The 19,782-nt window shown below is 40.4% G+C and overlaps 1 protein-coding gene across 6 annotated transcripts in view; it reads left to right on the top strand.

The window, feature by feature from the left end:
* Nucleotides 1-2,958: 2,958 nt before the first annotated feature.
* The window catches only part of AFF2 (ALF transcription elongation factor 2), a 472,316-nt gene continuing 455,492 nt past the window's right edge, over nt 2,959-19,782 (top strand). For all 6 annotated transcript variants that reach the window (XR_012160619.2, XM_073358389.2, XM_073358388.2 and 3 more), the window contains exon 1: nt 2,959-3,124. Coding sequence is in view for 1 of the 6 variants with exons in the window: in XM_073358388.2 (XP_073214489.1) it covers nt 3,078-3,124 (47 nt within the window). In the remaining 5 variants the exon portion in view is untranslated. The remainder of the gene's footprint in view (nt 3,125-19,782) is intronic.

Below are 19,782 nucleotides of genomic sequence, written 5' to 3'. Positions count from 1 at the left end.
GGCAGGATGCTGAAATTTGCAAGAACCTTGCTATTTGAACACCATTGCCAAATCTCATGAGTCTTGTGATATTTGATGTTTTTCTTAAAGCCCCAGCTCCTGGAGTCATGTGACTTAGGTGAGGATCACAGCTTTAATTTTTTTTTACAAGTAATTTTCTGGCTTTTATGGTTGAAAACTTCAAAATGTGACCCTGAGTGCACCCTAAAAGTTAAAAAACCAGAAGACAATAAAATGAACCCCATATTTACCATTTTAAAAAAAACAATGATTTTTAATGTAATCGATTTTTTGAGGCCTAACTCATGATTTTTGTAATCTTGGGGCTGGCAATGCTATGTCAGTGCCTATTTGCAAGGAGGGAACAGTCAGCTACGAGACATGAGAAGGAAATGCTTCATGCATCTGTTCACCCTGCCAGGGGCAAAGGGAAACAGGGCCATGGGTTTTACTGAGTGTAACTGTAATTTAAAGTCAGCTGCACCATTTTTGCTCAAATTGAAATTTTTTAGGGACCAGCAGGATAGTGCTAAACTAAATGTACAATTTTTAGAGAATGGTAGGTAAGGTTCGGAGTCTCAGCTCTAACTTTCACTGATAGCTTAGCAGTCCCGGAACCTTTTCTCAGGATCTGTGTATCAACAAATGATTATAACATTTGTATTGTATCATCCATGAGCAGGCAGTATGGCTGGGGTCAGATGGAGGATACAGGACTTAGAGTCAGACTGGGTTACCCACTCTGCCATTGACTGGCTGAATAAGCCTTGGGCAATTTGTTCACCTGCTCAGTTTCCCCCGTGGGGATAAAGATAATCCGTGTAAAACATCTGAGTTCTATAAATGAAACAGAATGGGTTTCTATGACTTGGTTTCACTGCACCTGGACCCTGCAGCATATCCAGTGATTAGTGCACTTGCATGAGGACAAACTGCTTGAGTTTCAATCCAGGTGATATTAACATCATGATGAAGACACCTTGTACAAGTGGGAGATGATATCTGCTCCTTTGGTTGAGAGACTCTGCCTGTCTTTTGTACTCATGTTCACAACTTAGTGGTTTCACTGGATCTCCCACCATTTTTGGATGCCCACGTAGCAACAGTAGCCATGAGGAAATTCCAGATCCAGAACTGACTTTCTCTGTTGATCTGTGACTGACTTCATGTATTGACCTTCAGGCCAAGCTGCATAGGTCATCTATTCTCCTGGGTCAAGCTCAAGGTCTCAGTCTTCTCCTGCCTGCTGGCCCCACCTCCCACAGTAAATAGTTTGGGCCTACCTCTGACTCCAGGATCTTGACCAGCACTGACAGCTCTGCTCTTTTGGTACAATGGAACTGTCTACTGCAAAGCTGAAGAGCAGAACTCTGAGCTTCCTCAAGAGCTGGTCCAGGTCTCTGGGATTCGCCTCTGCAGGAACTGAGAATCACCTCAAACTTCACCACTAATCAGTCCAAGGTATATCTCAGCAAATCCCATAAGCACATGAATAACTCTGAGCATGTGAGCTGTTCTGCTGAGGACCAGGGCCTGAAAGAGCACTTCTTTGGCGTTGTCTTCACAGATACGTGCACACACACATAAATTGAAAAAAAAAATCCCAAGTGCCAAGTAACTCTGGTGGAAAAAGATGGAGAAGAGGCAACACACAACAGATGTGAGTCACTACTTGGAAGTCAATTCAGTATCATGATGATGGGCACAGTCTGTGAACCAGAATAGGAAAGAATGGATCAATGGGGGGGGGGGCAGGGAGAAATAAAGCCCCCCCCCCCTCATCTGGTAGTTAATGGAGCTTAGAATTTGTTTCATTTGCCTTTGCCCTTTTTGCCCAATTTGCCTTTGCCCTTGAGCAGTGGGAGGGTTATTCTGGGGATGTCCGTGGATGAGTATGGTCTCTTTATCCCTGTCCATTGGGATGAGAGGAAGGAACCTACAGGAAAGTCTGTGGGGGACAGAGGGCTCTTTCACCAGTAAATGAAGCTCCAATCTAGCATACGACTTCCTGTTTTTTCTTCAAGCTATGGATGTTTTTTCTCAAAGGTAGGCGCTGGTTCAAACAGGAACTAATTGAGGGAAGTCCGACAGCTTGTGGCACACAGGAGGTCAGTCTAGACTATCCCAGCGGTCCCTTCTGACTTTATAATCTATCCATCTATTGCTCGATGGGGAAATGGGTGACCTTTCTGCCTCAGAGGCTCCACGGCAGTCTGGGGCCAAGAGTGGGTCCTCGCTAACGCCTCCGCAGTGCCCTGAGCGTGGGCCCACCTCCCCTCATGATTGTCCTCGCACAGCCATTGCCAGCGTTGCGTCCTTGGGGGAGTCCGCCGTGACCAATTACACTCTAGACAAACCCGTCTATTTTTCTTCCACCCAAGGCCAGCCAGGACGCTCTCGACCTAGTGAAGCAATGCTGCAGCCAGCGGCGGGGCGGGGGGAGGAGGGGGGGATGCTGGCCTGAGGCAGGCCCTGTGCGTGGTCTTCGCAGCCCCTCTTTGGCACGCCACTTCCATCTGCACCCCTGGAGGTCGGGGACCTCTGTGTGTGTGTGTGTGAGAGAGAGAGAGAGAGAGAGAACCAGAGCCCTGCAGCCTGCAAAGAGCAACCAGCCCCTGTCCTCAGTGACCAGCCTGCCCCAGCTGTTGGAAGCCCAGCGCCCCCCAGGGTGGTGGCTGTCAGCCTCTGCCAGATCCTCGAGCTGATAACGTGCTGGCTCCATGTCGTGGCTTCTGGCTGCCCAGGCTCCTCCCCTTGTGTGTGTGTGGGGGGGGGGGGGGGGGGGGAGGTGTGTGCGCGATGCTGCCGCCGCCGGTGCTCTGCCTGCCTCTCCCAGCCAGGCTGCTGGCGGCGGCCGGAGCGAGCAGCGGCGGGTTCTTCGCTGTGCGAGCAGCCTCCAGCCTGGCTTAGTGCGAGCCGGGGGGGGGGAGGGTGGGACGGGGTGGGGGGGGTGGGGTTGGGGGAAGACAAGTCACCTTATGCAATTGCTGCCTGTGCTGGCCGGCCACTTCTAGCCCGGCTGGGGAGGGCAGGGCAAGGGGGGGGGGGCAGTTCTGAGTCTCCCCCATCAGATCGGGATGGATCTATTCGACTTTTTCAGGGACTGGGACTTAGAGCAGCAGTGGTAGGTTTTGATTTTCTTTTTAATACCAATATTCCTCTCCCCCTCTTCCTCTCCCCCCGCTGTATTTTAGCCTTTGTTGGAAGGATAAAGCTCCCCCCCCCCCCCATCCTTGCTCACTTGCTTAAACCACCTACGGATTGTGGCTGGGTTGTGACTTGCTGTCGGGAAGTGGGATGCGTGGCTGTAATATACAAGGACTTTTTTCTTTTTCTTATACTATTGATGCTCCAAGTTGAAAGAGTGCAGTGGAAACGGGGTGGGGGGATTGCCATGCATTGATGTTAGGGAGAAAAGCCATGCCTCCCCCATCCCCCTGCTCCTGGTGGGTTTTATTCATTAACCGCTTTTGCATGCCTTTGACTGGCAGGGACACCTAGTATTTCCTTGGATCGATGGGTTAAGTTGGATAGATGGGTGGCTATCCCTTGCAACGTTTAAACACAACAGAAACCCAGTGAATTAAAGAGGGAATATTTTTTTCCCCAAGACCGTGGCTTATCTAATGTACTGTTTACTGCTGTCAGTGACAGTATTCCCCCTCATTATGAGAAATGCCACTGTAGTTTCCCTGAATTGCACGGTTTAAGTATGTGTGTGTGTGTGCGGTTTTTTTTTTGTTTGTTTTTTTAAATTTTGCTGCTGTCCTACTCAAGGTAAAGCATTATTATTGAAGTTAGTCTTGGAAGAGGAAAGATCAGTCCCAGGTGATATTTTATAATAGGTCTGAGGGGTTTTTTTTGAGGGGGGGGACACTTTAGGTTTTATTGCTTGGCAAACGGGCACTCGCCTTGGGAAGGTTGGTGCATCAGTCTAAAATATTGTAAACTTGTTGTAAAAGAGACAATGTGGAGGAATTTTTCAGTGGGTGACCAGTGGCAGAAAAGTTGTTGTTTGTGTAGTATTTAACTTTTGTTGCTTCACATGGTCTGTTAATAGGAATATGATTTAACTGGGAATTGGTCCTGCTTCGAGCAGGGGGTTGGACTAGATGACCTTTTGGGGTCCCTTCCAACCCTGATATTCTATGATTCTATGATTCTATGATTTTTTTGGTCTTTGTTGTGGCATAGTGCATGTTTTATTTTTCTCTTCACTCAGAATAAATTAGTTGCTTTTTTCTTACGGTGTCTGATAGAATTCAAAATTGGTTACCGGATGATTACATATAGTTAGGCTAGCATGCAGTTTGACAACAAGGAAAGAGAATAAAATACTGTATTTGCAGCCCTCATCTCTGAATGCCCATACAGACATGTGTATGTCTGTGCACACTGCATATTCTGCACAAGGGTTCACTTTACTTTATTGATATTTTAAGCAATGCCTGTGAAAAAGAGCATATCTTTAGCTAACAGCTATCATTGTGCCAAACATATTGTATCTGCTCTAGTTGAAAACCCAAAATAATCAGAACTCAAATACCTGTCACGTTTTATTTTACAGCAATTTAGAAGTAAATCCTCGGAACCATAAATTATACTATATCAATATTAATCTGTTATCAGGCGTTTTGGATCTTGTGCTGTGTTTTACCAGCTCTGCATAAACCAGAGCTTTATGCGTTAGATCGTTTAATAACCATGCTGCTGTTGTTTAAAAAGTAATAATCACAATAAAATTAGTGCTCAATTAAATATTACGCTCTGCACACTATCTTTACTCTGCTACACTAATTTATTTTGCAGACAACTGATAACCACTGTATTACTATTCAAATAGTATTTGCATACAATTTGCCTAATTTATGGTGTGGGTAATATCATTAATTTAATAGAAGCTGTTACAACTGAATATGTGGGTGTAGTTCAAATACTAAGTACATTTCAGATATTGAGTTTAATGTTTGTTTAATAACTTATTTTCATCTGAATATGGTCTTATGTACATTTAGTGATGTCCCTCCCCTCCCTTCCCTCACAGGGAAGGAAAGTCTTGTGTCTCTGTCTTTGCATAAAATATTAATAATATATTTCCTCTTTTTCTATGGTTGTCATTCACGTGACTTATAGTGAAAATTATTGTTTTAAAAGAAATCTAGTGTTCTTAACTCAATGGACCCTAACACATGTTCTACTTTATGACTGTGTTTGTTTCTAAGCATTCTATATCTATGCAAACTCTATATATTACATACTGTGTACTATGTGGATGGATATGTACATTCACTCAGTTTGATTACTTACATAAGTATGGCAGGCTGGATTTGGCCCATATATGTGTAATTTATGTACATGTATATAAAATAATGTGTGTGAGAGAGAGATACACTTGCAGCAGTAAGGCAAACTGGATTTAGCCCATAATTAATTGTGTATGTGTGTGCGTGAGTATACATATATGCAATACTGTATACATGTGTATAATTATATGTATTGTATATATGAACATAATTTCATTTATATTACCACTTGTCTTACTCAGGCAAGTAGTTCTATTGTGTGAATAAAAATCTGGATTTGGCCCATCAAAATACCTACATACAACTCTCTTGCATGTGCACACAATACAATGTGTGTGTGTCCATAAACACATAAAAAGTTGTGTGTGTATATATATATATGCAATACACTGCATATATAATATTTATATGCAAGTATACAAAATAACATAGTATGTATACTTATGCACATGCTGAAGTAGTGCTTCTCATTTCCTTTTGTTTATAAATTTACATTTCCTAAAATAGTCTTTCATTATTATTTATAAGGCCAATAAGGATCCAGTCCTGCATTCCTTGCACCCCTAAACCTTTCATTGATCTCAGCTGGAGTTTTGGGCTACAAAGAAGGCAAAATCAAGTCCAAAGCGTGAGTGTGTGTGCGTGTAAATTATGTATATAAACAAAGTGAGAGTACAAATATGGCAGAGCATCAGTATTAACCAGTGAAATATGAAGATTGACAGTCATTTGAATGGTCATATGTATGTAGCAGCACTCATAGAGGTGTGAAGGGTGTGAGTCTACCACTAATCACCATTTCATCAGCAAATGACTCCAGAATATTTTGAAGCATCCCAGAAAATGCTATTTGCATTTTTATTTTCCCTCCATGGGAGGTATCTCTCTGTAGTGACTTCTCCTCGGCTACTATATCAAGAACTGTCAAAGCTGTAAAGTGTGCTGCCAGGGGACATGTTCTTAAATTCACTTGTGGCACTCAGCCCAATCAGTGGGAGAGCTACCTGGGTAAAAACTGCAGAATCAGACCTCCAGTGTCCTGTTATTACAGTCCTCACAGTAGCCAGTAATGAGGATTTTTGTGGAATTTAATAAAGAATTTAGTTGTTGGGTTCTTGTGGTTATTTCTATTTTTTTAAAAAATATGTGGTTCAGAGTTAATGAAATGTGCAGTGGAAGGTCAAAAGTGCCCCAGAGGCTATCACACCAGATTTCAGAAATAGGAGAAGAAGAAAACAAAAACCAACCCCCCCCCCACCCCCCACACCTTTAATGGATCTAAACTCCGGCCAAGCTCAAGTCTGTTCAGATTCCATAATGTTCACCTGGGTTTACATTTAATATGCACTATTCTATGAGAGGAGAAGGGAAGGGAGAGAGAGAGAGAATGAAAAGCTTGACCGGCTGTGTGCACCAAGGAGACCATTTGCTGTTAAAAATCAAATTTCTTCTTTTAAATCGTTTTCCACACTTGTCTGTGGTAACCAAGTAAATGAAATCTTGAAGTGTCCTGGGACCATGTGGCTACATTTGAACCTGCTTACTGAAGAAGGAGGCGATGCTATTAATCAACTGCTAGCAAACAAAAAAAAACAAAAAAAAAACCCAACCCAATAATCCCAGGATATAGAGCCAGCCTTTCAACACTACAAATAACAAAGAGATACATTGGTTATGTTTTACTTATTGTCATTGCTACTATTATTTTTAAGTCCTTCAAAAGTAGCAATATAAGAAGAGGAAATCTATAAGAAGGAAAAATGCACATTCAGGTATATAAAATTGCAAAAGGAAATAAAATCAGCAGGTAACAGTATAGCAGAAGCTGCATGGCTCTGATAAGGGAAGACTTCATGCTGCAGAGAAACGAACCTCTTGTTTTTACTTTTTATTTTATGTATCACAAGTAGCCTAATTACAGCAAAACCAGCAAACTGCCAGTTATACAGGAAGAGGCTTAAACTCACTAAACTGTTATATAAATAGAAAGTTCAAAGGTCTGTTTGTGGCTGACAAAGCTGAGAACAGGCCATCTGTGGGCCAGGTTTCTCTGCTGTATGCCTGCAAAAACATACTGCATGCCCCAGCAGCATGCACTTTCAACGTATTTCCTCAACCTGGAGGGGGTGATCCTGCTCTCCAGACAAAGGTGAACTGTTTCAGTCTCAGCCTGTGACTTTTTGGGGTTTTATTTTTATTTATTTATTTATTGCCTTGTGCTGCTGCAGAAGACCTTTTCAGTTACTGTTCTGTTCAAGAGGTCTTTAATAGCTTGTTAAATAAAAACATCTTCTGAACGTTGAAGCAGTTTCTTAAGGGAATGTGTGAAATGGAGTAGATAGATCCTTTTATGAATTGGGATGATTTTTGTGGGAGTTTGAACAGGGAAAAAAAATAAAATGCTGAATGAGAAGATACAGGCTTCGATTCCCCCCCCCCCCCGCCCCTCTGTTAGAAATATTAAAGTTGATTTGCATTTGTTTTCTGGATTTCTGTTACAGGCATCCCACAGTAATTCTTTTGAAAATGTTTCATTTTCAATTTGCTTTGAAAATGTAAGAGGATGAATTGTGGGACTATGGTAGGTGGGCGATGGGGATTGGAAGCTGTCAAAACAAGCAGCTGTGAGAGCCCAAAAATACGCTTTGGGCCAAATCCTGCACTTCCAAATATCCTGACTTACTAAAATTCTGCCCTGGTTTAAGAATGTGGCCCTTTGTAAATCTTGAACTTGCATCCATCAGATGAGGCAAAATTATGATCCCATTTGAGAAATCAGTTTAACAACATGTGAATTTCAGAGTAACAGCCGTGTTAGTCTGTATTCGCAAAAAGAAAAGGAGGACTTGTGGCACCTTAGAGACTAACCAATTTATTTGAGCATGAGCTTTCGTGAGCTACAGCTCACTTCATCGGATGCATGCCGTGGATTGTTTTGCTAATGACTCATTCAAGAATTTAATGACTTTTTAAAATAGACAAATCTGGATGGAGAACAACTGTTTCAGAAATGATTCAGCCATTCCAAAGCCAAACAGAACTTCAGAGCATTTGTACACCTTTCACGTGGATGCAGATTGTATTGTTAGGTTTGGGATTTTTTTAAAACAGATGACTTTTATAACACAAGCCCTTCTAATGGGATCCATCAAATGGTGTCTGTGCCTGCTGTGTCTGTGACAAAGAATGTCACTTCAACCTGGAATTTAAATAAATGATTTGATTGGAAAACGTGACGTTTTGTAAAGCATCCATTTAAATGAATATACAGAATGATCTGTTAAATGTGAACTAACATTCTTGGTCTTCACTTCTCAGAACTGTTGCACTGCTCTTCAGTCCTAGGGGTGGCATAATGAAAGTAGCTCCTGCATTTGAAGGACCAAATCCTGCTTTATTTAAATTAGTAGCAAAACTCCCATGGACTTACATGGGACAGAAATTGGACTCCACGGCCAAACAATTGCACTTGGGCCTGATTCAGGAAGGTACTTAAACATAGGTTTCATTTTAAGCACACAAGTAATCCCATTAAATCAATGGGGTTGCTCATGTGCTTAAAATTAAGCGTGTGTTTGAGTATTGAATTGAACCTTGTTCGGTCTGGAGACTGAGTCCAAAGAAGCAATTCTTTGTGTGGTGCTTGCTGGAGGAAACTGGTGCAATATTTTAATGCGGAGGCTTAGTATATCTGCCTCTTTGCTTCAGTTCTACACTTGTTAGTCATGGTTGCACACATGACTGGCAGTCAGAACCAATGCAAATCTTAAAACTTTAAAAAGAACAGCTTCTTAAGTAAATTGATTTAGAACATGCCACAAGAGTCCTAGAGACTGGCCTATGATACCATGGTGGGGAGTATGCAATAAATGTCTACACAGATCCAATCCTATAAAACCTCTGTATGTGGCCCTTCAATTAAAGTACCTAGAAGTTTTAGGTGTAGCGGGCTTGCAGGATTGGGCCCTTACACCCGTATTATACACTTATAATCAATAAGTAATCAAACCCATCTATGTTTTCCTCAACATGGGCTTGATCCGCACCCACTGAAATTAATAGAGATGCTTCAGTGGTCACTAGATTAGGCCCTATTATGGCCAAAAGCCAGATCTCATGAAATGCAGAACAACTGTCTAAGGCCCTGATTCAGCCAGCTACTTAAGCACATGCCTGACTCTAAGCATGTGAAAAGCCCCCTGAAAATCAGTGCTGAGATCTGCTTAAATTAAATAGTAAAACATTTTTAAAAAGCCTCTTCTCTCAATAGTGGTTTTAAAAAGTAAAATTTATAAAAACAAGCCAATAAATACCCTTGGAGAACTAAAATTTTGCAGCATCTTTAGTTTTTAAAAAGTTAAAAACCTCTGCATGTTTAATGTGGGAGGGAGCGAATCCCATAGCACATCCAGCTACCATAACCAGACATCCCATAATATAGTTATAGTTTCACAGCAGTGACTTGATGGGAAAGATGCTTTAAACATTTCATTATTCAGAGAATGTTCTGCATTGGTGCTTGGTCTTCAAAACAGTTGTTTAATTTGTTTTAATATCTCTGGCCACAAATCCTCTGACCTAATGATCTACTGGCTAATGGGGGAAAAGTAGAGACAAAAGGATGACATAAAATGGAGTGGAGAAAAAGTAAAGTAGGATCATGTCAGCAGGATTTTCAACTCCACTTCACAGAACTTCTTATGATATGTTGAGCTAACCAAAAATGTGTACAAAAATTACAAAGTATTTCATATTAAGTTTGCATTGTTAAACCAAGTTTGTGGTAATGATCCATGTCTGGGTGTCTAGTCTAGAAAATACTATGCTAAAACTTGATCCTTTAAAACAATAGAAAGTATAGTGCTTACTACTGTGAGCTGCCCTTTGATTTCAATGGGACGACTTGTAATATTCCGACTACATGTAATAGAACTGGCTTGTAGGTTTCAGTTCGTAATGCTGAAAAATAATGTGGAGCTGGAAAGCAGGCATGAGAGGGAACCAAGACTTCCCTCTGTTAACTTTCCAATGACTATAAGTTGTATTTGATCAGGAAGAGGCTTTTTTTTCAGTGTAGACAGAGCAGATCCACACCACGAATTATTATGCCTGTTGAACAAAGTCTAGCCACTCATTTCTTCTTCTGTAAAACTTTATAACATTTTAATTAGATTTTATGTACATGTCCAAAGATTGACAAACCGTGCTCCACTGTGAAAGGTTGACTCTCTCACCAGTTGAATTTCTTTCTGTATGTGAGCTGAGCTACTAATTGATATCAACGGATTTAAAAATCATCTAGGGGTCTTCATTACAGAATTGAGGATCATATTGCCGCTAGAATCTGATAGTATCCTTGATGACAGTGAGAGTGTCAGATATTGTATACAGTATGTACATTATGCTTAATTAGCAACAAAGGTCAATGACTGAAACTGATCAGTGACTCAGATGCCATCAGCTGGCAGTTACACTGAGGTGTGAATACGCCACTCATTATATGTTTGTATAGGGGAGGAGTGTTAACAAACAGTAAAGAAGGAAATGGGATAGAGGTAATCAGTTTAAAAATCACTTGTTCCATCGGCAAACATTACAGCAATTTGTATGGTTTCAGAGTAGCAGCCATGTTAGTCTGTAGTCGCAAAAAGAAAAGGAGGACTTGTGGCACCTTAGAGACTAACAAATTTATTTGAGCAGAAGCTTTCATGAGCTACAGCTCACTTCATCGGATGCATTCAGTGGAAAATGAGTCTGATGAAGTGAGCTGTAGCTCACAAAAGCTTATGCTCAAATACATTTGTTAGTCTCTAAGGTGCCACAAGTACTCCTGTTCTTTTAGCAATTTGTATGTGGCTGTGGGTGTACATGGTACTTCAAAATAAGTAAACTCTCTAGTTTTCATTGCTGTCAGCACTTACTATCGAGCACAGTGCTTATTACTCAAGGTAGTAATCACTTTACTCTGTACTAAGAGTTTTAAGGATCCGGCCCTAGTTTAGTATTTTCCTTAGCAGACATCCAAGCGTTAGACCAGTACCCAGTGATCAGGCCAGCACCCTACTTAGTTCACAGTCTAAAGGTAGGAGCAGGTAAATACATTACAACGGTAGTAGAACACAATACAAGCTAAATGCATGGTGGTGTGTGGCTTTTATAAAAAGAAAGCTTCCATATAGAATAGCATGTTTCCTGTCTGTCACATTTTTTAGTCTCAAGATAACAGACCACTGTCTACTCATGAAACCTGGTGGCTTTATTGAAGAGAGGATCTCAGCCATAAATATTCGTTTGAACGCTTGGCTTTTGGTTCGTTTGGTTTGGTTAGGCCTGGCCCAACAACTGTATTTTTAAACTGTTGTCTTAGAGGCATTTCTTCTTACCCTTTCCAGTATCATTGACTTTGGTCATTGCTTTACTAGCAAGCTAAAATCGCAGTAGAAAAAGCAAATAAACCCCTCGGAAAATGGGGTTCCTTTAAACATAAAAACTAGGCAATTTTAAATTGTGACGAGATTGCAATTTCCCATTTTTTTTTTGTGAGTCATGCCACAAGAGAATCTGAGATGTTGGAGCAATGCGGTAATCACGTATTTCTGTTCCTTTCATTAGGCACATGTATATTTGAGAATATGGTAGTCAAGATTTTTCAGAAGTGACTAGTTATGGGTGCCTCCGTTTTTTAGGGCCCAATCTGAGAGATAATTTCAAGCGGCTTGAAATACTGGGGCTTGAAAGGTGTGAGCTCAGCACCTTCTGAAAATCAGCCCTCTTTGATTTGACCAGTCTCAAGGTGGGCAACAAAATCACTAGTCACTTCTGAAAATCTTAGCCTGTTGTTCTTAATACTGGGAATTTCCTCCCCAGTGTCTTTAATTTTGGGGGGAAATTCAGGCACAGAGAGGTGAAAGGATTTGCTCAAGGTCACACGGGTGGCCAGTGATAGACCAGGAATAGAGCTGAGGTCTTCTGAATCCCAGTCCGCTGCTCAGTCCATGCCACCATGTTGCTAATATTACTCTCTACTGCACAGATGTGTTATAGGAGAAATTCCTAAAAGTTCATGCATGAAATACTAAGGTGGTGTGGGGCAAATAGGTACCTAGACAAATAAGCTAGCTGTAAAAATGCATCTTATAAAAGAGAAGGCAGAATTTGGACTGAAGAGAAGGAAGAAAGATGAGATAAGAGAAAACATAGTTGAGTACACCCACCATATAATATATGTGACATGCATGTTTTATGTGGCCTGCGCTAACTTGGACAGTGAATGGTGGTACCTTTTTAAGGCAAGACAATTCTTTCTTGCCACCAGTCTTGTATGGAAGTTTTTTAAATGCTACTGTGGCTGAAGTAAACGACATGCATATGACACTGAAAATTATATCCATTCTTTCTTCAAGCCAGCTACCTTTGTTTCCGACAGACTTCTGCTTTGTCGGTTAACCTAGGGCTTGGGTTTTCTAACACATATTATTAGATGGAATACATTTTCTATTTATAACACTTGAGGATACTAACTACTGCATTGCATTTAGCAAGAACTAGCAAGAACAGGTTTTATGATATAATTAATATAGAAATTGCATATTATTCATCATACAAAAATTATTAGTGAGGTTTTCCTACAAGATTCTAAGGAAAAGATGCAGCAAATGATTCTGTGGTCTTCATCTGTGTCCCAAAAGAGTAGGAAAAGTTTGGAAATTTGCAAATGCAGTTTAAATTCATTACTTTTGTATAGTATATTTCTAAAATTAAAGCTAAGATGGGCTTTTAGTGCAGGGAATGCATTTTGGTAGATAACAAGAATATAATTGTAAGGTATTTGTGGAGACCATTGAGAGCATATTTATCCATAATCATCTTCATGTGCCCATGGTGTAACTGCATTTAGGCCAGTGGAGTTGCACTAAGAGGCTGATTCAAAGACTATTGAAGATGATGTATGTTTTCCATTCACTTCAGTGGACTCTGATCAGGCCCTAGGAGTCTCAGATCTCTGGACTTGTTCACCCCTTCCAATGGGAAATCTTCTTCAGCACCTATAGATCCCTGGCACCCCATCCCCTATTCTTGCCCCCATGCCCCTCAAAGCACCATGGGAGCTGAGCTGCAGTCTTCTCCTGTCGTACCGTCCTTTTCTCTCCCATCTCTCTTGATGGGGGAAAGGGCTTTCCCTATCTTGGGGGTGAAGATTGTGGAAAGGGCTATAGTGTCTGAAGACCAGGGAGGAAAAGGTGATATTGCTACAATCTGCTTCCATCTAGCCACTGCCCTGGCTGAATACTCCTCCACAACCTGCCAGCTCTCCATCCTCTATCCCTGTTGGAGTCGTCGGACCAGGAAGAGAAGGCAATACTTCTGTGAAGGTGGCTGACCCTCCCCAATGTTCCCCACACTGGGATGGGAAGATCTGCACGTGAGGGTCCCCTTTGCATCCAGACAAAGGTGCACGATTAGACCCTGTTACTAAACAGCAACAATTACTTATGATAGATGTTGGAGTAGAAAAATACCCATTAGTTCACCCATCTCCAGCCCATGTCAGGCTAGCACAGTCTGGGTGGCTAAAGTACATTTTCTAAGCCTTCACTGGAGCCTGATTCTGTTGTCATTACTCATGGAGATGGGTCCCATAGTATGTAACTCACACGGAGAAGCATCCAACAGATGTGTCTGGATCTTGCATAAGTTACACAAATTAGCACAGGAATGGTATATTTTGAAGATATATCAGACCTACATGGGGAACCCTACATTCAAAATGATCCTCTATTACAAATACATAATTTAAGTGCATTCTGTTAGCTGCATTTCAACCAGTAGTATCCCATGGTTTGTCTGTTTTTCTTTTTTTAACAATTCTCACTTGTGTAAGCTTGCACAATCTGACTGCAAATTCAGCTGCAAATGATTAGAGGTCTCATCAAAATTGAGGCAGACTGGTGTGTTTGGTTAAGATTTAACATCTTTCTAAGTAATTATAATGCAATGTCCGTATATAGTCTGTCTATGGAAAGAAAGGGACATAAATGATACAGTTCTATTGCATCAGGGCTTTTGTAAACTATTTACCGTTAGTCATATATCTGAAGCAAAGGAGAGAGGATTGATAAACCTATTCCAAAGGGCTTGAAAAGTTAAAGTGAATTCTAAATGTAGATTAGGAGAAAACCATGACAGCCAAGCCAGCATTACCTCAGTTGATTAATTTATAAGGATACTGGTCAATGATTTTAACCAACAGCTATGCATAGTAGAATCCTAATGGGATCTGTCTGTTAAGATTACATAAAGTAGAGCATTTGATTTATTTCATAGTTTTCCAAAGCTCCACTTTAACTTCGTACAAATAATGCATTAGTCACACTGGATAAAATGGCATATTGAATCAAGTTGTGATTTTGTCTGCTTCTCATAATCTGATTTTATAAAGAATTAAATCTGTTTTAGTAGTTTATTCATATCATAAAAGAGATTGTTGGTTGAATGAAATCTTTACATCTGCCACTTTCTATCTCATTAGAAAAGACCCTCATATTCTTCTCGTCTGTTTTTATCCCCAAGAGCATCTGTGTGTGTGTGTGTGTGTATATTTTCTGTACATGTTTGTGTATTATAATGGCACTGTATTTGCAAAAATGTGGTTAAGGTGACATCATTATTTCTAGTTTCAGGGTTGGGGATTGTATCAACCTAAGGGTGTAAAAATTCACTTGAGGCTAAAACCTGACAAAATATCCACCCAGGAGCAAATGAGATATGTGTGGGTAATCTTTTTTTCTTTTTTTAACGGGTTTTGCATTTGCTAACCCCAACATGCCCACTGGAAGGAGAGCGTGCCTCCAGTGTTGTTCCTCTCCATCCTGGTAGTTTTACCAGGACCTCCTGAGAAGTGAAGGCATGATATTAGTTAGCCAAGCCATTCTCGCCCCTGATCTTATCATCAGAGATGAAACTGTCGGAAAAGGTCTTTCCAAAGGCATTGGTCAGAGGGTTTTCGCCTGTCTTGTTTCCATTGACGACCTGCTCCATCCAACATCATGGTCTCAGTGTTTACTGTTTTAGGGAGTACAAAAATATAGGAGAATCTATTTTTTCTCTTTTTAAAAATGTGATTCCTTGTGCTCAGATAACTAGAAAATGAAATTAGATGGATTTGTTTCTTCCAGAAGTATCCATCTGACCCTTTATTTACAAGATGGACAAAGTCGAGCAGTTTTGTACGTCTTGTCACTCATTTAATCACATACAAATGGGCATGTATTATAGAAAAATTTACATGAGTATATTTATATATAATACAGACAGCTACAGATGTGCACAAATACTGATTTGCATGTGTTCATTAGGTGATTTGCCCATGTGAATTTGAAAATCTGGACTCTGTGTATATAAGAGAATGAATACATGATGGCGTTCAGCTTGGAAAAGAGACAACTAAAGGGATATGATAGAGGTCTATAAAATCATGACTGATGTGGAGAAAGTAAATAAGGAAGTGTTATTTACTCCTTCTCATAACACAAGAACTAGGGGCCACCCAATGAAATTAATAGGCCACAGGTTTAAAACAAAAAAAAGAAAGTCTTTTTTCATAGAACACACAGTCAACCTGTGGAACTCCTTGCCAGAGGATGTTGTGATGGCCAAGACTATAACAAGGTTAAAAAAAGAGCTAGATAAATTCATGGATGATAAGTACATCAATGGCTATTAGCCAGGATGGGCAGGGATGGTGTCCTTAGCCTTTGTTTTCCAGAAACTGGGAATGGGAAACAGGGGATGGATCACTTGATGATTACCTGTTCTGTTCATTCCCTTTGGGGCACCTGGCATTGGCCACTGTTGGAAGACAGAATATTGGGCTAGATGGACCTTTGGTCTGACCCTGCATGGCCATTCTTATTCGGTGGCATAAAAATTTATAGCACATAAGAGCCATTGACCTCCCCTCCTCTCCCAAAAAAGCAGCCCTGGTTCAGCAAGGTATGTAAGCATATGCATAACTTTAAACATGAGGATTCTCATTTTCTTCAGTGGAACTAATCCCACGCTTAAAGTAACGCACGTGCTGATGTAACTTACTGGACTAGGGCCAAAAGGAGCAATAGTGTTTGGAAAAGGTGTATAGTATGTCGCATGTGAGCTGTCATTATGACTGGGGGAGGAGTTGTTTTCACGTATCCTATAAAAGGCTGAAGTTTCCTAGCTCCCTTGTGTGCACAACCCAGAGTTCTGTAGCTGCTTCCGTCTTTGAGTTTTCATTTCCTCCCATTTTTATTCCATTCCATAAACCACGTAGGGCCAGATTCTGCCACCCTAAATGGGGCTTCTCATAGAGTAAGGGGCTAACCAGTGTGAGCCAGGGTGGCAGCTTCCAGCCCTTTATTAGTTGCTCTGTTAGTCAGAGAAGCATGTTAGCATTCTGAGAACTTCCTGAGATGAAACATCGAGATCTTCATTCAGATTTTTCTTTTGTCGATGGTTGTTGCATTTTTGATTGGACCCTGGCTTCTGGTTGTGACTCACATTCAAACATACCTGGAATCTGAATGGGTATTTTGATCTGAAATTTGAAGTTTGCCTCCTCTCTGTAGAAGGCTGATCTAAGAGTCTGCATCCAAATATTCAGGAACTTCAGTGGTGTTGAAATCTAGTCTCCGGACCCTCCATGGGGAATTGCACAGGTAGACTTGTGTGGAGATCACGGAAATCGGAGGAGCGCTATGCAAGATTCCATCCACTCTGAGTTCAGGATTGGGGCCGAATGTTGATTTAAATTGTGTAAGTTGGGCCCATCTCTGATTCCAACCGGGCATTTTGAAGACAAAACAATACAAAAACAAACTAGTCCTATGTATTATTTTTCCTGAAGGGTCATTGGATCAGATCAGATTATTTGCCTTTTGCCTGAGTGGCCATCTTTTCCTGAGACAGAAATGCTTTTGCTACTTGACAGTGCTAAGTCCTTTTTGCTTTAATTGTGTTTTTGTGGAAACCGAGAAGATACATGTGGCTTTTCATAAATGTGTTTTTAGTTGTTGGTAAATTCCCATGACGTGGAACATTGATTTAAAGACAGCAGTGTTTGCTGAAGCATAGGGGCTCCCAAATTTGGGGCCAATTGAGTGGCGAGTGTGAATTGCTTTGTATGGTCAGGGAATTGGTTTCCATTTGCAGCTGGTGAATGAACAGTACCTTAATTTTCAGTTAACTGGAACTGGCCTTTATAGCGGCATTACATTAAATAATGTATTTTATTTCATTGATGTTTCTGAACTTGCATTAAATATATGTAGTTGAAGAGCCGGGAACTAGTAATATAAGATGTCAATTTTAGCACTGCGTTGCACACTATTCTCTGCATTTATACACATTTTCAGATGCCAGGGATGTCAATCTGGCATACTGTGTGAGCCATATATTCTTTTTTTTTTAAGGTTTATAGATTGCAAAACAACTTAAATATAAAATTATTTTAAAACTAAGAAAGCATTCATTGTTCTTGTATGTTGTAACAGAAGCTTCATTTTGTAAGGGTAAAAGCAAGGAGCTAATTATGCAGAGTGCTAGTTGTTTTCTAGTAATACAAGTAGTTATCCAAACTATTATGCAGCAATAAAATGTGGATTAGTGCAAAGTTCTGTTGGTTAGTTCACAAATTTTTCTCTATGCTTGGCCCTGTCTGATGGTCGATGCAACAGACACAGCATACGTATTTAAATGTGATAGAACAGAGCCTTGCTGTGTGTTTTCTGTGAAAAGCAGTGACTGTAGCAGCTCTGAATAAACAGAAAATGGCCTTTTATGGGCAATTCATTGCATTTTATTTGGCAGCTGTTTCTCTTTAATCGGATTTTTTCAATGTATTTATTGTATTTTGTGCTGGTGAGGGGGGAGAGCTGGAGCAGCAAATTCCCAAGATTTGAGCGGCTTTTATGTGCTTTTCTCATTTTGAACAATAGGAAAATATTGCTGTATTAATTACTGTTGTGCCTTATTGGCAAAAATAAAGATATCCTAAGGTATAAAATTACTAATATGGGAGAGGCTTTGATTTTCTCATTAGTACAGGATATTTTGCATCTGTTCTGGTTCACGAGCTCATTGTCGGCATTTAAATAATAAATAGTCATTATGACTCGGTAATGACTAATAATAATAAAAATAAGTAGGCATTTGAGAGTGCATGCAGTCGGGCATGCTCCCATGTTTATCAATAGGTAGGATTGGAAATCCCTCAAAATGAGCCATTTCAGCCTGCCCATTGACACTTTCTTAGATCACTGCACAACTCACATCTCCATTGGAGTGATGGCATGTAGATGAGCTACGTACAAGCACTCTCATCTTTGCGTGTCGGGAGTGAAATGTTAAGGTTCTCACTTGAAATGGAAAATGTACATTTCTTCCATTTAGATACTTGTGTGTGTGTCTCTGTGTGAGAATAGACCCTTAAATATATCGTTGTTCTGAATTCATGAAAACATAAAAGCTTTGAATTTTCCTACCACAGTCTGTCAAGCATAGTTTTAGAAAAGTAGCCCGAATGCACCTTCCCTAGTTCAACTCAGTTTGTGTCAAAGTTTCCCCACTTCTATAGATTCTAGTCTTAAACATACAAAAACGAGGGAATCCAAAGTTAAGGCTCAAAATCCAAATCAACTGTCAATTTATAATGCTCTCTGTCATGTCTGTTAGGGCACTTGCAGGTATGATGTACTATGCATAAACTTCATACTTTTGCAATTCGTAAGTGATGCAGGACAAATTAAGGACAGTGCCTTCCTGCATTTGAACCCCTCACCTTGAATTTCTATCCCTTTGTGGGACAATATGTAGAGAGGTTTCAGAGTAACAGCAGTGTTAGTCTGTATTCGCAAAAAGAAAAGGAGTACTTGTGGCACCTTAGAGACTAACCAATTTATTTGAGCATAAGCTTTCGTGAGCTTATGCTCAAATAAATTGGTTAGTCTCTAAGGTGCCACAAGTACTCCTTTTCTTTTTGCGAATATGTAGAGAGACTTTAGTCTCTTCATAGTTAAAGTGACGGCATGTTTCATTATTTGCCCTGATTTTAGCTTTCATCCCCAATTTAGTTTTGACTAGCAACATTGGTTTGGCCTGAACATTTCTAGGTGTGTTCTGTGGGCAGTGGCGAATATAATTCGAAGTCTGAAAAAAATAAAATCACCAACTAGATTCTAAGTTGTAGGTCATTAAAACATTTCTCTGCCTGTAATTCTGACTTTTTTTTTTTTAACATTTTTATGCCCCTGTAGCTCAAAAGAAAATCAGGCCACTCATAGCTGGGAACCTAAATGAGAATTTGGGAGTCTAACTTCAGGTGCCCAAATTTGGAAATTCTGGCCAAAATGCCGAACTTTTTTGGGTGTCTCTAGCTACAGATCATCTTGCTTGTCAAATGTTGAACGTTACATGCAATTAAATGCCATTAGTGTGTTTAAAAAAA

Source organism: Lepidochelys kempii, chromosome 9 (genome assembly GCF_965140285.1).
Source record: "Lepidochelys kempii isolate rLepKem1 chromosome 9, rLepKem1.hap1, whole genome shotgun sequence".
In the NCBI taxonomy this organism is placed as follows: domain Eukaryota; kingdom Metazoa; phylum Chordata; order Testudines; family Cheloniidae; genus Lepidochelys; species Lepidochelys kempii.
Note: the sequence above shows the minus strand (reverse complement) of the source record. Positions and strands in the feature narration are given on the sequence as shown.